Raw genomic sequence first — 17,444 nt, 5'->3', positions numbered from 1 at the left:
CCACACCATGTCCAATGACCTGCCTCTGTGACAGTGGGTTGGTTTGCAAGGTGATAGGGGGTGGCACCTGTTATATCCAATGGGTTTGTGGTTGCAGGGCTCCCACAGGTTTGTTCCCGCCACACAGCAGTCCACATAGTAGCCCAGCAGGTCCTCTTCATGCTTTGGCCTGTCCCACTGCACCACAACAGAGGTCTTTGTATTCCTAGAGGCAAGCACCCGGCCAGGAGCAGATGGGACCACTGAGGGGAGACAGGAAGATAGATATGGTCAGAGTGTGGGTCATTCCAGAGAGCCACCTTGTCCCCAAGGAATAAAAGCCAGCTTTAATACTCTACAAGGAAGTGAGTTCTGGGTGGAGCTGTGGGACTAGCGCCTCTTCCTGAGTCACATGACTGATAGGAAAAGAATTACTACTGTGAAATCTTCATTTCCATGATGCTATGAAAGGTTCTAGTACATGAAGGCCTTGCTTGATGGCCATGTCTGAAATAAGACACACTGATGTCCTATTGTGGAGAATCTATAAGGATATTCAATGGAATCACAGTTTGGTCTTCACATCTTCTGCCTTTCCCCAGTGGGCTATAGTCAAAGATCCTCTAGCCACTCCAGAACTAAACACCTCAGACACATGCCCAGTGTTCAGTGATTATTGTCACTTTGTGTATATGTCATTAAGTGAAGGAAAAGGCCAGGGCCTCTCCTCGGAGACTACAGGTATGGTAGCTGTGGTCCTGGGTTTGATTTCTAAGAGCCTGGGTGACAGTGGAAACAGGCCACAACCCAAGGAGGATCTGAAGGCAGCCTAGGTCTCCATCCCCAATACCAGCTCACTGTCATCTCCAGCTTTTGTAAGATGTGGTACCCAGGAGAGGGGACACCATGATGCTCAGAATGAGAATACCTAACACTAGGCACATCCTGTACAAAGCCTCCTGAGAATACACCCCTGTTAGGGCTCAGGAGGCCTCCTGAGAGGGCTATACTTTAGGATGGACTGCAAATCCAAGTTTCTATGAGCTGCATTTGAAATTTTCTGACCAGGATCTTCAAGTCGGATGAGCAAGAGAGCACCAAGTGTTTAGGGTTGGGGTCGCTAAGTGACCATGGCCTAAACATATATTTTAATCCATGCATTATTAGGTGTGGTGGCATATGTTTATAATCGCAGTGCTCAAGGGCCTGAGATGGAATGATTGCTTTGAGTTTGAGGGCAGGCAGGCCTACAAGGTGAGGCCCTGTGCCAATAAACAAACTAACAAACCACTTGCGGGTTTCACAAAAAGAAGACAGGCCTTTGGAGAAACACTGAGTGTTGGCCATAACATGGGGCCAGCCTTTCATGGCTTGTGAGTGGATCCGACACCATGCACGAAGTCATTCATTCTCTCACTGAAGTGCCATGGATTCTGGTTGGGTGCCATAACTTACCAATCATGTCCTGTGCCTGAATAGGCGGTGTTATCTCTGATGGGTCGCTCAGGCCATGTTTATTGGCTGACAGAACCCGGAACACATAGGACTTCCCCTCAGCCAAATCGAAGACGGCATACCGAGGCGATCTGACTGCTGTCTGGGCATTGACCCTCTGCCAGCTGCCACTCCCAACTGCGGACTGCAGAAGGAACGGGAGATCAGAGTCTCGGGAAGATGGAAGGGAGGATAATTAAAAAGAGTTTAGGAGAGGACTTATGACATTCCAACACCACTTAATGAGTCACAATTCAGTTAAAAATTTTACCATCTGCAGCTACTTAGGGTGGTGGCCTGACATGATCTATGTGTCCACAGGCACATAGGTCACACAATGGTGTCACATATCTAAACCATGGAGCTACTTAGCTCATGAGTAAAGGCCTTTGGGAAATTATATAAACTCAGTATCCAAGTTCATAAAAACAAGTAAGAGAGAATACATAAGGTATAACAGTATATCTTAAAAAGTATAGAGATATAATTTGTCGAATATGGTTCTATATGTGTATGTGTGTGTGCGTGCATGCATGCGTGCGTGCGTGCGTGCGTGCGTGCGTGTGTGTGTGTGTGTGTGTTCTACTAAGCTGTGACATAAAATGAGACTGTCTTTACTTAAATCCAGGGAATGAAGCCTCAAGCTGCTCAAACACATGGTTCCCTCGACAAGATCGCCATCCAGTGGCTGAGCATGGCTTGCACGCAAACACTGAACAGTAGTAAGTCGACTTCTCAGGAAACCAACAGTGCCTGGGAGAAATTGGAAGGCAGGTCCCAATGTGCAAACTCCACTCCTCCCTAAGCCATGGGACACAGAAACCAAACAGTTGAGTGACAGCTCTGTTACCCAGATGACAAAGCTCAGTTTCCACAAGTTTCCATACCAGAGCAGCTACCTGTGAGGGACCAGCCCCAGGCCTCATCCCAGCCCTCCACTATTTAACCTCCTCTTATACAACAGTGGTCAGGCTCTATGGAGACCAATGGACTCACAGCCCCTAAGTAAAGCATAGAAAAGAGGGTGGCCGCCTGAGTGCAGCCATCTTGGAAGCTTGGCCACATTACCTTCTCAATGAAGTACATCAAGGGCTCCTTGCCGCGGGGAGAAGGGGGATCCCAGCTGAGGACAACATAGTTTCTGCTGACCTCTGCGGCCTGGACATTGGTGGGAGGCCCAGGAATCTGAACGTCACCTGAGGGAACAATGAGTGGGTGCTGTATGGTGACACTCAACCATTCCCCTGCATGACCAGGGGCACCAAAGACTGTCCCAGTGAGCTGCGAGTATGGCTAAGAGCAATGGCTGTTCTTCCAAAAGGCCTGGGTTCGATTCCTAGCATCCACATGATGGCTATAACCCTAGTTTCGGGGGATCCAGAGCCCTCCTCTGGCCTCTGAGTATATCATGGTACACAGACATACATGCAGGCAAAATACTCATACACATAAAATAAATATTTTTTGAAAGGCTGACGTGCTACAGTTGGCCATTTCTACTCAGAGAAGGCAAAAAGATCCCAGGCTTCCTTATGTAGAGTCAAAAACACGCCAATAAAGATCACTCCATTTTATTTCCAATTTGAAGGGGGGGAAAAAAAGCAGTTCCTAAGAGTCTCATATAAACGTATTTCAGAGTTTCTACAGGACAAAGGAATCAGAATCCAGAAGTTATCAACCAAACTAGGACTGTCTCTTGCTAGGATCTGTTCAGGCAGCATTGCCAAGGAGCCTGCACTGGCCACACCTCGCTGATGTCTCCATACTGTGGACTGAAGTCTTACATTAGCTCCTAAGACACGTTGCTCTTTCCTCCCTCCAAAGATCCATAAACATTAGCAAGCACTGTAATCTGCACTTGTTTATTTGAACTTCAGGAGAAATGGTGATAAGCCTTTTGCAAATAACTGTGAAGGGGTATTTATGATCAAAGACATCTGGTATACCTATGTCTCTTCTCACCTACCTACATTGTTTAAATACGTGTGAGGTGGTGAATATTTGTGTTCAAATTTATGAGAGAATTTCACAGGTCTCTTTAATTGTTAGACAAAATATTAAGACTTTCAGTTAGATTAGCACATGATTAAAATGGTTTGAACAGTCCCCAGGACATCTCTCTGCCCTTTGCAATATCTAGTTGCTCCCTTGGGACTCTGCTCCAGGCAGCAAATGGAGCAGCCACATGGAAACAGCACAAAACAAGATTGGGTTTCACTCTGAGAGTCCCTTCCCAGAACACAGTGCGCTCGATCGCTCGATCGAGAGAGTTCAGCCTGATCTGGAATACTGCCACTTAGTGGGTTGAATTTCACTGAGGAGTCAGCATGTCTTCAGAAAAGTGGGGAAACAGAGGTGGCTGAGGGAATGGGGAGCAGCCCAGGTCCCCACTAGCCGTTCTCAACCCTTGTATATGTATAAAAACCAAAAGGGCACAAGCAAGTACCCAGAGAAAGGCACAGAAAGTCTGTCAAATTCCCAGAACCTGATAACTCGCTTCCAATGGAGCAAACTAGGAGGACATATCATGTACTGCTCTCACCACCCTGGAGCAGGCAGGAGCTACAAACCAAATGTCACACTTCAGAGCTGAGACCTATCTGTGTTGTTTTGGGTACACAGCCTCTAGGCAAGAAATAAAAACCCGGTCTTTGCAAACAAAGAGTTCTCAGTGAGGATGAAATTCTTGAGTTAGTGAGATTTTCTATGCTGCCTATGGGGGGAGCAAGCAGCAGCTCTGTGGAGACCTTAGCCACAGACAGAAGAAACCAGGCTGGGGATGGCCTAGGTGCCAAGAATGAAATGATGAGATTCACAGACACACAGCTAGGGTGAGGGGAGAGGTCTGTAGAGACAAAGATGAAAGAAAATGACCAAATACATCTCCTTGTGCCTTTTGCTGTAGAACTGGATGCAGCTGGTTCACTACAAATACCATTGACCTCTACAAATACCGTTGACCTCTGTCCACTTTCTGCCAGTTCTCTGGGGCCTTGACTCAGTAAGCTATGGTTACACTGGATGCAGATAGAGAGATGGGCACATATATAACTGTGTTGTATACTATATGTACAGAAATACTTCTCAGACTAACTACATAGATGTGTGTCAATTTTATCTTGTTATTATTTAAAATGCTTCCATATCCATCATCTTTTTTCCCTTGGAAGATGACACTGCTCAATTCCAGTCTAGAGTGTAGAATAGGAGCCCATACCACACCCAATGTTACAACTATTGAGAAGTTGAGCTGGGGTTTATGTTTAGGGCTTTGTTCCCTCTATCAACTCAAGGAAACCATCATCATCCCAGAAGAAGTTTCCTTAAGTTGCTAAAAGCGGAGGTTGATTTGGAATTCATAGATCTCTCAAGGGGCCAGAAGTCAAGAGAATGAGAAACCAAAGCCAAGGGCTACAATTTCCAGAAGAGATGGTCAACTGAACACACAGGGTACCAGCTCCCTGGTCTAAGGCACACCACAGGATCCTGGATATGGAATCAGTAGAATGAAATTAATCTTGCAGGATCACTGAGTAGCTAAAAAGGTGACCTGGTTTCAATCCCCAGAACCCACATGGTCTAATTTCATTTCTGTTACTATGATAAAACACTCTGACCAACAGCAACTTAGGAGAGCAATGTGTTTGTTCAGCTCATGGTTTACAGCCCATCACTTTAAGAAGTCAGGGTGAGAACTTGAAGCAATACCATGGAGGAACACTACCTGCTGGCTCATTGGACTTCATGCTTTCTTGTGTTCCCCAGAATCACCCACACAGAGACTAGTGCTGCCCACAGTGAGCTGGTCCCTCCTACATCAATTAACAACCAAGGCAATGTGCCACAGACATGTCCACAGGCCAGTCTTATCTGGGAAATACCTCAACTGAGACTCCTTTCTCAGGTGAGTCAGGGCTGTGCCAAGTTGACAGAGAAAGCTAATTTTAAAGGTGGAAAGCAAGAGCTAACCCCACAAAGTTGTTCTCTGACCTCTACAATCATACCATGGCACACACACGCATGCACACACACACACACACACACACACACACACACACACAGAGTGACAAAGAGACTCACACAGCAATAAAGTTTAAAAATACATAAATAAATTATAAATATACAAATAAAAACCATCTTAGTAAATTACACAGGATCCTATCTTAGCCACTCCAAGAATAGACCGTGCTTTTTTGATGTGATAATTCAGGAATCGGCCTGAATGGAATGCTTAAAGGAAGGGGTGAACCAACTGAGATGAGGGTAAAAATAAGAAAGGCTAGAAGCACAACATAAAGACTAAAATAGCCAAAGGGCTCTTCTTGGTCAATAAAAGTAATGTTTCCATTTCACTAAAACAAATGTCTAAAGGAATCTTTGAACTTAAAAGAGTCAGAGCTGAGGACGTAGGGAGGTTCAGTACTGTGATGAGTGTGTGCAAAACACTGGCTTGATTCCTCAGCACTGTGGGGGTGCTGATTCTATGAAACATTATAGAAAAAGGAGCTTGCTAGTAACAAACACTTGAACTCAGACATGATTCGCTTAAAAACGCTATAGAATCTCTTTAAAGATTAGTTCAGTGTTTATGTTCAAATGACTAAATGAAACAGGCTGTCCTGGTTAGTTCTTAGTGTCACTTGAGAAGAGGCTGAAGAATTGCCTCTGTCGATACTGTCTTGATTGCTAATTGATGCAAAAGATGGACGGTACTACACCTAGGCAGATGGTCCTGAGCTGTATAAAAAAGCTATCAAGCCACAAGCCAAGAAGCCATGAGGAGTAAGTTCCTTCACAGTTTCTGCTTCAGTTCCTATCCTGATTTTCCCTCGATGGTAGACTGTAACCAGAAGTGTAAGATGAAATAAACTCTTTTCTCCCCAAGTTGCTATTAGTTTGGAGTGCTTTTGTTTTATCATAAAAACAGGATAAAACTAGAATACAAACCTATTCTCCAAGTCCTCTCCCACAACACCAGAACCTTAATTCACACCCAGCTTGCTGCAGACTGTAGGAATTGCTATTCTATGTAAGCAAAGACTCACACCAGGATCAGCATCCCCATGAGGCTGACTACCAGCCTATACCAAGGTCCCCAGCCCTCCACCTCGTGGTCTCATCTTCCACCTTCCAAGGCTAGCCACATGAATAGGTACTAGCCTCAGGAATGCTTTGATGCGTGAACAAACACTGCCACATCCAAGAATGTAGCAACCACGAAGAAGGGCAGAACCAGCTGGAAAGGAGATGCAGGGAGGGGACCAGGGGACTAGCTGAATGCCCTCAGCTTCTTCCTCAGTCAATCAAGCCACTGTGACCACAGGCAGAATCTCACCATATCACCCTGTTATTGCTGTGGAAATGCTTCGTTGACTTGACATTTTTCTTTATGCAACATTATTCTTTACTCAGCATGCTTCCCAAATGCATCAATGCCTATAGACTATACAAGGTGGCTACTCTAGCTAGAAAGGCAGAGCTGGAAGGTCCCTGCCTTTGGGGGTTTTACTCGGTTCCACTGCTTCACAGTACCACAGGTTTCATCACAGACCCACGGCATTTGTGATGCAAGCTACACCTTCTCACCGTGGCCTTTGTTATGGGGTGTGAATTCCACCACCGTCCACACTGGGAGAGCACAGCATTTCTCCACTAATCCTACCTCCCATGAGAGTGAAATAGAATGCTTGCCCCCCCTCCCCAGCATGCCAAACCTCCCATTTATACAGGCCTGCTCACAGCAAGACTGACTTCTCCAGTATATCTCGGAGCCATTTCTCAGTCATTCAAATATTTGTGTTTCAGTAGATCCTGCACTGAGCAGAGTGCTAGACTGAGGGAACCAGACAGTTAGGGAGGGTTGTAAGCCACCCTGCCAGGGCCAGTTACCTCCACTGAGTATTGATCAGGTCTCTCATGGCTTTGCAGGTCTTCTGGAGATACATGTTTGACAAAGACCACTAGTGCCACCTTGGGGTCACCTCTGCAGAATCCCCGAGTGCTTTCCCTGAAACTTTACTTCCTCTGTGGTCAGGGTTGGGACACACTCCTTCAGAGACCCCACAGCCTTCACAGGGTAGAAGACACAATGTGAGGCTTCTCCTATGGAGACTGTGTCCTGCAAACCTAAAAGTCAACCCTAGCCACCAACTGCCCTAGGAGGAACCTTCTCAAATACTGTGTTTTGAAGAAGACCCAAGAAGCACTCCTGTTTCATTGGTGGCTTCAAACTAATTTGCAGTCTTTCTAGAAGAGGAGGAGGGAGAATGTGTGTGTGTGTGTGTGTGTGTGTGTGTGTGTGTGTGTGTGTGTGTAAGAGGACAACTTTCAGGAGCTAGTTTTCTCCCCTTCTATTATAAGTCCAAGGAATCAACAGGTCACCAAGCTTACCCAGGAAGCCTGTCTACCCACGGGTCATCTCAGCCCTGGAATGCTACTTTTTAAGTTTCTGTTCACTGTATGTATTGTGATCTGGCCATAATCTTGGGATGTCTCATTCATGGAGTGATATATGTCACCTCAGCCCCTCTTTCCAGCTGTCTCAGGATACATGTTAATGAGACATAGTCACAACACCAAGCTTCTACAAAAGAAATGCGATCTTTCAAGAATGCCATTTGAACGCCATGTCAGTTCAAATGTTAAAAATGAAATGCTTGATGAAAAGTTTAAAATAAAATATTCTTTCACTCAGAGAGTTGGTAAGACAGGGAGTCACTCAATGGGTACAGTGCTTGTTGACCTCCAGCCCCTGTGTAAAAGGCCAGGTGTGCACACTTGTAATTCTAGCACTCAGGAGGCAGCGGCAGGTGAATCCCTGGGATTCATCACTGTTTGACAAGCTCCAGGCCCTTGAGAGATAACTTGTCTCAAGAGAGAGGGAAGGAAGAGACAAAGAGGGAGACAGGGTAGGAGGGAGAGAGAGAGAGGATGATACCTGTGAAATGACAAAGTTGTCTGTTGTTCATTTTTACTCTTTTTCTCTTTTGGGGCCCACTACCCAGCTCCCAAATAAGTCACACACAGAGGCGTATTATTAATTATAAATGCCCAGCCTTAGCTTGGCTTGTTTCTTGTCAGCTTTTTTAACCTGAATTGGCCTGTCTACCTTTTGCCTCTGGGCTTTTTCCTTTTTCTGTTTCTGTATATCTTTCTTTCTTATTCCATGGCTGATTGTGTAGCTAGATGGCTGGCCCCTTGTGTCTTCCTCCTTCTCTTGCTTCTTCTTTCTTTTCTCCCAGATTTCTCCTTCTATATATTCTCTCTACCTGCCATCCCCGCCTATCCACTCTCCTGCCTTGCCATTGGCCATTCAGTTCTTTATTAGACCATCAGGTGTTTCAGACAGGCACAGTAACACAGCTTCACAGAGTTAAACAAATGCAACATAAACAAAAGTAACAACAAACCTTAAAATAATATGCTACAACAGTTGTCCTCTGGTCTCTAGATGTGCATGCATGCATGCACGCATGTATACACACACACACACACACACACACACACACGCACGCACGCACGCACGCACGCACGCACACACGCACGCATGCATACACGCATGCACAAATAAATACATCAATAAATAAGGGTCCAACATCAGCTAAGAATCATATCTCAGCTTTACCTGCAGGAGGCCCTAGAAGATGCATTTGGGCCCTTCTAGAAGAGTGCTTTCCAGACATACTATAGCTTGATCATTGTCTGCTCTGCCCTCAGCCTCTCTCATCTCTCACTAGAACCCTCAAGTTCACAAAGCTGAAAAAAGAGGATTCTTACCTTCAAGGTCATCCTGGTAGATGACAATTTCCTTCTCTCCTTCCAAATGAATCGCTGCAGAGAAAAAGGAGTCAGTGACTTTGACCTCCAAGGGCTCCCTGAAGGAAGCACAGTTTTCCCTAATTGGAGGTGAGTTGGGAGCTGGCTCAGCATTTAGGCAACAAAAAGTTTTGGGAGTCATGACCTCTGGTATTTTGGAGGCGTTGCTGGTAATTCTTTGTGGAGGGTCAAAGGACTCATAGGAAGGTAAAAATAATGACTCCAGTGAACCATGATGAAGGGTCTAGCCCCATGAAAGAATCTGTGCCATAGAATTTAAAACTCAGGCACAGAGTGGCTTGGGGGTGAGACCTAAGTCCCACCACGTACAGAAACTGTGCCACCAAAAGTTGGAGGATATCTAGGTTCCATCGCATTGCTTGGTAAAGACAAGAAGCATTGTTGTGAAGCACAGTTATCAGCCTCTATTCGTAAAGGCATGTCAATCACCTCCAAGCCAAAAGATCATATTGATGGAGATGTTGAGAATGAGGAAATATCTCCTGTCCCACTCCTCATGGGATGTCATGCTTATATGCAGTGGATAACAGAGAAAGAACTAACTACATGCATGTGGTCCACAGGTTCCCAGTTCATACTGGGGCTTAAATGAGCATACCTTGTAACCTTTTGAGGTCAACAGGGTCAAGGGCAGCCACAGCATCGGAGACCCGGGAAGGCCTACTGATGCCAGCATTATTGACAGCCCTCACACGGAACACATATGACCTTCCTTCAAAAAGTCCTGTGACAGGGTACTTGCAGATCTTTACTGGTGCATCATTGCACTGGACCCAGTTGTTAGTTCCCACTTCACATCTTCAAATGAAAAAGAAATGTAGAGGAATAAAAGCACACATGGTAATAATCTACTAAATACTCCGAGGTATATTCTCATAGAGCAGTTATCACAGAGGAGCACACCATTTGGATAAAAATTCAAACTATTGAAATATTGACATCTATTAATAGTAACAAAGGTGGATGGATAGATAAGTGATAGATAGTATAGATATAAGATAGATGAAATGTAGATAGATAGATAGATAGATAGATAGATAGATAGATAGATAGATAGGAGTGGATAGATAATATAGAGATAAAGATAAGACAGGCAAGACAAGATAGAAGGTAGGTAGGTGGATTATAGATAAGATAGTCATGATAAGATGGGGAAACGATTGGAAGGTAAGGCAGACAAGATAGAGAGGTAGATAAATGGTAGATAAGAAAGAAATACAAGATAAGACAGAAGTATAAATAGATGATAAGTAAGATAGTCAGATGCATAGATGATAGATAGATAGATAGATAGATAGATAGACAGATAGATAGATAGATAGATGATAGAGGAAGATAAATAAAGGAAAAGTAGATGACAGGGAGAAAGCCATATACATGCATTTACATGGATAGACAGGTAAGTTCAATCTTTGTGGTTTATAGCTTAAGATAATTCCTGCCATCAAACATGTTTAAGTCAAATCTGCTCAAAAACTTGTTTTAAACCCATTGTTGGCAATTTCTTTTTTAGTTTTTCCTCCTCCCTCTATTTCTCCTAGTTTCTCTCTACCCACCCCTCCCATCGGGGTCCACTCCCTTTCTGTCTCTTATTGTAAAAGAACAGGCTTCTAAGTGATAATTATAAAATATAACAAAATATAAGATAAAACAAAAGAACTATCACATCAAAGTTGAACAAGACAAGCCACATTGTTGGCAATTCTCTTGGCAGCTTGAGTGGCAAGGCCATGGGGTGGTTCCTCAGCTTGTGAGATGAAGTCTGGGGAAGGATCTACCATCTTAACTGACACCTTACTGGGATCCTGCTCAGGCTACTGAACAGTAAGACACCAGTTTCCAGAACCCTTCCCATGCAGAATTTGGAAGAGTTTTGAAAATATAGTCCTGTCTAGAAACCTGGAAATGCAAACAAGACTAGCCTCTGTTTTTCATAAGCTAAGGAATGTAAATATAAACTTTTATGTTAAGTCCCTAGAAGAAAATGACAAGGTCAGAAAGTTAGTCTTTTGGGCTCTTCAAGTTGTAGAGTTTAGCATTCATGTTAAAGAGTGTCACCTTCTTCTAATTATCCTGCAGTGAAGGGTCAGGCTTGTTACTGGCCAACAAGTCCCAGTGGTGTCTCCCAGGGCTCAACCTACCAGCATCATTTACCAATTACTTTATCGATGACATTGAATGCCTAAATAGTGGCAGGCCCACTCTCCCGAATGGCACTGTCAGCCTACAATGACATTATACATCCAAAAGTGTGGCCTTAGTTATGACACTGGGGTTTCCATCCCTAGGAGAATGAAGCTCACTCACTTGTCAATGAAGTAGCCAATGACAGGGCTCTCAGTAGTGGTGTTGGGTGGTTTCCAAGTCACGATAACATAGTCTCTGTTGGCGTCATGGCACTGCAGGTCCATGGGTGCCCCAGGAGCCCCTGTCACCAATGGGTCAGCATCTGTTGTGGGGAAATGTGTTCACATCACTTACGAGGTGGGGTCACTGCCAAGCCTGCCCATAGATGTCCAAACTCACATTCTGTCTGATCAGTTTGATTTATCACCAAATTATTTGAATGCATCTATTAACCCAGCAGACTGATATCAAGAAATATAAAGGTCTGCATGCATTTTTTTAAATCTTCTTACTTGTAACTTTTTTATAATTTGATCCAAAATTAAAATTTACCTTCACTTAATTTTATGTGGTCAAACCTTACAAGTTGTCAAGATTTACTAAAAACACAGTGGTAAGCTAGTCCTTACAACACCTGAGAAATACCAACTGAGATGCTTTTATATTTCGAATTTCTTAGAAAATGTGAGAATTAAAAAAAAAAAAAAAAAGGCAACTTGTGGTCAAATGCCTGGGTTAAAGTTTCCCATTCATTTTGCAGCCTGCAAATGCAATTTTAATTATAGCTGAAGGCCAGCAGAAATGATGAGAAAGTTAATACACTTAACATTTGATTTTCTTATCTAAAATCCATATTTATTCAGGAGCCATGGCTGTTTTGTGCCCACAGAGGTCTAGGCATTCTGTGGTATCTAGTTCAAACCTCCCTAATGTACTTTAGGCCATGGACTCACTGCCATTGAGCCTGGTGTTTCCTCTGCATTCATAACATCCAGAAAGTGATTAGAACGGCTGAGCTCCCCAGGTTTGTGCCCTGTTCTTCCTGCTCGGAGTGCTGAATAAGCAAAGCAATCAAACCTGGTTGAAGCCATTGCGTTTTTATGGTGCAAAACACCCTGCCAGAGGCACACAAGAGAATGGAAGGTATCTTTTAATGCCAACCCTAATAAAACCCACAAAATTATATGGGAGAGCTGAAATCGCAACCCTGTGTGCTTGTATGAGCTTGTGGGAAGTACAGGAGCAAGATGGATGTTTATGTTCCCAAGGTAACATACTCTAATGGCACAGCCCTCCATTAAGTTCTGTTCTAACTACCAGAAAAAAAAAATCTAACATCCCAATGGCTCTCTCACACCACCCACACCTGAAGCTGCAGCAGGGGGAACAGGGACCAGCTAAAGATGGCTGGCCATGCAAGACAGAAAGCATGGCATCCTGGGGGGCAGCCATAGCTGGGGTCTCCCCAACAGGCTCAGGAAGGAGCCCACAGAGGGCAGCCTGGGTTGGTGGGTCAGGAGGGACGAAGCAAAACCCTGAGAAAGGGATACAGCCCTAGCCCAGTACACTGGGCTTTGTTGAGGGGACGCTCTCAGGCTGTGGCTCCAACAGAAGTCAGCCCTGGTTCCTCCACAAGAAAGATAGCCAAATTCTCTGAGCTTTGGTGTCTCCAGCCGGGAAATAGAGCAACTTGCAGAGTTGTCATGAGAATTTTTGAAGGTCTGTACAGATTGTGCATGAACACGCACATCTATGCACACCTACACACATGTATATGACAAGTGTTTACAATGCATGCCACCATTGCTATTGCCTGAAGCTATGCCTGGTACATTTCCTCATCACAAAGTTATGAATGGCATCCTGATGAGCCCATGATGAGGGCAATAAGCAGCACAGAGGATTCAGTCAGACCCAGGGCATTCTGGAGCTATTGCTGCCATGTTGCGACCAGAGGAAACAGGAATTAACTGAAGTCAGCAAAGATGAACAACTCACTGTCCTAGTCTTGTGTCAGTCATAACACCAGAGTCTAAAGGAGCCCACTGCACACTCCAGTGAGCATGCAGCACACTCCCTCTGGAGGTTCCCTTTGTAAATTCTAGGATGTTAAGAATAGTGGGGAGCAGAGGCCATGAGCCTAACTCTTTCTGCTCACTCACATGTCAGTCATGATGGCAGACATGCCTCGCACTTTGGAAGGGGCGATTTCTGGTCAGGGGAGTCTGCAATGACCAAGACCCACCACCCACTCTCCTATATCTCTTCCCTGTCCCCTCCTTCCATGTGGCTTCTTCCCACTCTCTGTTTGGACCCCACCCACAGAGGTACCTCTGACAAACAAGAAGGCACTGTGGTCACTGACACCACCCCGGGACACGATCCTCAAAGTGTACAGCCCCTCGTCATCCTTGTTCAGGTGGCTGAAGGACAGCGAGGCCTGACCTTCTCCAAAGAACATCTTCGTCCACTTGGACTCTTTCAGCAGCACGTCTGAAATGGCATCCGAGAGCAAGGTTAGCTCCAGGTGCTTCCCCGTGAGCTGCTCCAAGAGACTCCTGGATGAAGTTCAAGGTCAGAGTCACACTGCCAAGGGCACCCTCCCCAGGTCTATTTCTCTGCTGGCAGCTAACACACCAACAGAGGTGAGGGACAAACACTGCCGAAGGCCACACCTCCACAGAGGGCTCACAGGTACAGCAGTGGGGACTCAACATGTCAGCAGGGTCCCCGGGCCTGATTCACCACAGCACTCACCATCCCGGTACCACTCAGCCCGTGGTTGAACTCTCTTCAGATCTGGCGTCACCAACAACGTGCACTTGAGTGTGACTGTCTCACCCTCTCTTCTGAAGGTGACCCCGAATTTCTCCAAAAACTGGACATCGAAATGTGTGTATGGAATCACAGATGAAAGCGGCACTATGGGGGAGTGGGAGTGTGGTGTAGATACTGTTAGCACCCAGCCAGCATGCGTGCCTATGTCCCAGCACAGCAGATATACTCAGAGTACCGCCAGCTTCCAGGCGGTTCCTTACCTGGTTATGGAGTACATGCCCTATGGGGTGGGGAGGTGCCTGAGGGGCTGCGTCCCCCAAACTCACATGCCGAAGCCTTAACCACCCTGGTATGAGGGCAGCAGGGCCTTCAGAGGTGATGAAATTATGAGGAGGGGCCCCATGATGGGGTCAGTGCCCTTCTAGAGGAGGGAGAGAGGTTGCTTTGTACCCAGGAGGACCAGGGAGGACCATCTATAAACCAGGAAGCCAAGTTCCCCTAGAACACACACAGGCAGCTTGAGATAGTAGGCCTGCAAACTGAAAACCATGGGAAATAAAGGCCCCTTGTCAGTCACCCTCCTGGGAGACCAACATTCTGTTGTCAGACAAGTCATTAGTCTTGACTTGGTCACACAGGGACACAGAGTGGACCCGACTGTGTTTACAGCATAGGATTTATGTCCCACCTCAGCCCAAAGAGTGGCTTTGGGAAAGTCCTACCCGCTGGAATTGTGGCATTTCCCTCTATAAAAATAAACTGTGGCACTGTTCTTATCCGCATGTCATTCCCAGCAAGTGAACTAACTAGGCCTGTACACAGACTACACTGCAAAAACACACTTAGTAGAGGGTGTGCGTCAGTCAGAAGAACGTCAGCAGGCATTTGGTTGTTGTAGCACTGGCGTCAGACTCAGGGCCTTCCACAGGCTAGGCAAGCACTCCACCACTGAGCGATAGTCCCAGTTCTTTGTTGAGACAAGGTCTTACAATGTAGCTCAGGCTAGCCTTCACCTTGCCATCTTCCTGCCTCCCAAGCGATATGATTACCAGTGTTCACTACCACACTTAGAAAGTAAAATTTTAGGCCAGGCAGTGGTGGTAGCAGATGCCTTTAATCCCAGAACTCAGGAGGCAGAGGCAAGTGGATCTCTGTGAGTTTGAGGCCAGCCTGATCTACAGAGCTAGCTCCAGGAGAGCCAGAGCTACACAAAGAAACCCTGTCTCAAAAAAACAACAAAAATACAAAACAGAAAAAGGTAAAATTTGAAAACTAACAACCACCTGTGATTTAGAAAATATCTGCAAAATGGAAATAGTGATTTTTTTGACCTGGAGAACTGGCTGAGTGTCCAGAGGTTCTTAGAATTTCCATGATAGCTCCAGCCCTTTAAAAATAGATAAAGCATGGCTGAACTGTGTGCTTTAAGGGGTTAACTCTATGCCATGTGAACTTGACACTAATTTCAAAAGTGCAAAGATGGTATTTTTTTAAAAACCCATTTACATGGTGAATACAAGAGCATTTATTGTCATTATGATCCTGGAGTATTTTGTAACTATTATAGATACTTCAAGTTTCTGTTTAGAAAGATAATTTTTTAATGGAAAAAAACTAGGAGTAGAGCAAATAACTTAAAGATCCAAGTATTCAAGGTGTATGGGACTCCAGATCCATGGGCCTCCCTATATCTACCTTGGCCTGCCCCATACTCCTGGGGTGATTTAATACCAGCCAAATCTTAGGTGTGGGCCCATCCAATAAAATTCATGCACAAACACCAAAAATATATGTATTTGGTGGTTGCCAAAGGATCTACCATCAGGAAATGTTTTGGTCAATTCTTCATGATTAGGGCTCATGTGTAAATAGAATCATGGCCAAGCCAAAGCCCACACAGAAAGCACAATTCCTCTGGTAGAAATATGGGTCAAACAGAAACCTTGTCCCTAACCCATACATGAGTTATGTCGGAAGTAGGCCCTCATCTCTGGTAGCCTTGCTCACCTGATCCGGGTCAGCACAGCTCTTGGGCTTCCCAGGGAAAAATCAACCTGGTCACAGGGAAATGCATGTCTCATGACAGGGCCCCAGCAGGTCACTGTGGACAAGGAGCCTATTTGCTGGTGGGTAGTTTCTTCCCATTCTGATGGCATTTAAAGGTAAGTGGGGTGGTGTTGACAGTGACATCAGAGCAAGGGGCCGCACCCCAAGGGCACCCCACATGAGGAAGAGTTTTGTCGGTGTGTACCACTCTCAGCATACGCGGGCTGTGTGGCCCACCTAGACCTCAGGTAGCTAGCTACTCTGTATAAACAGCCTAGGAACTTTCAGGAGCATGGAGTGTCCTCACACACAAAATATGGCACCATCCCAGACTCTGCCTAAGAATTTGTATGCATTTCTTTTTTCCAATCCAGATACATAAAGTCTCTATGAGCGATGGTTTCGCCTGTGTCTAAAAACACACCAACTTGCCAGCAGAGAAAATTATCACACAATAACCCTGGCTGGGGAAACCTAGAGAGGTATTAGAAACATATGTTCGACAAAGATTTTACCCTGAGAAAATCATTTCTCACTTCTCGGCTACGTCACTAAACATCTTTCCAGACAAAGACACCCAGGTACACTCACATCCAATTGGGAGTCCTACAGAGTGCAATGGGTCCTCATCTCCTCGGTACCCTGCGGGGAAAATTGGGTGAATGAGGCACAGAAGATGACAAGCAGGGACTAAGGCCTTCTTCCCCTACCCCGGACAGACAGCGGGAACGTACTTCTCACCACCACAGCAGCATTGGTAGACACTTGTCCATGGGGGTTTGTAGCTACTGCTGAGTAGGTGGCTGTGTCCTCAAAGTCGGCCCTTGGGGAGAGAAAGCAAGTCTGTGAGATGTTCTGACACAGTCGGCCTCCTGAACTTGAACAAAGCATTCCTGGAGAGCAAACCATGTGGCCTGGATCACTTGTGACTTATTGGAAAACAGCGCCAGCTCTATCTTGGAACGGAGGGCAGAGCATAGTATTAATTATAGATACAGATGAATGCCTGACCCCAAACTATGCATGGCTTGGACTCTTAGAAAGGAAGGATAGGAGAGCTTCCAGAAATCATTTCTTTCACTCTCAAGGAGAAATCATCTGTCTGTCTGGCTCTATTTCTCAGCCTATTTGAGGCTATTGTTTCATGCAGCCACTGGGAAGGCCTCTGGGGTCTTGGTCCACAG

General features: G+C 45.4%; 1 protein-coding gene across 1 annotated transcript in view; it reads right to left on the bottom strand.

The window, feature by feature from the left end:
- Positions 1–17,444, bottom strand: part of Myom2 (myomesin 2) — a 70,361-nt gene that overhangs the window by 33,393 nt on the left and 19,524 nt on the right. The window contains exons 7-16 of the mRNA XM_036166567.1: positions 16,995–17,083; positions 16,852–16,902; positions 14,194–14,358; positions 13,768–13,929; positions 11,617–11,758; positions 9,908–10,107; positions 9,250–9,303; positions 2,542–2,669; positions 1,435–1,618; positions 68–242 (exon numbers count right to left, since the gene is read on the bottom strand). Of these exons, the coding sequence (XP_036022460.1) occupies positions 68–242; positions 1,435–1,618; positions 2,542–2,669; positions 9,250–9,303; positions 9,908–10,107; positions 11,617–11,758; positions 13,768–13,929; positions 14,194–14,358; positions 16,852–16,902; positions 16,995–17,083 (1,350 nt within the window). The remainder of the gene's footprint in view (positions 1–67; positions 243–1,434; positions 1,619–2,541; positions 2,670–9,249; positions 9,304–9,907; positions 10,108–11,616; positions 11,759–13,767; positions 13,930–14,193; positions 14,359–16,851; positions 16,903–16,994; positions 17,084–17,444) is intronic.

The sequence above is a fragment of the Onychomys torridus genome, chromosome 17 (assembly GCF_903995425.1).
Source record: "Onychomys torridus chromosome 17, mOncTor1.1, whole genome shotgun sequence".
Taxonomy (NCBI): domain Eukaryota; kingdom Metazoa; phylum Chordata; class Mammalia; order Rodentia; family Cricetidae; genus Onychomys; species Onychomys torridus.
The sequence above is the reverse complement of the archived record's forward strand: the minus strand, read 5'-3'. Positions and strand labels throughout refer to the sequence as shown.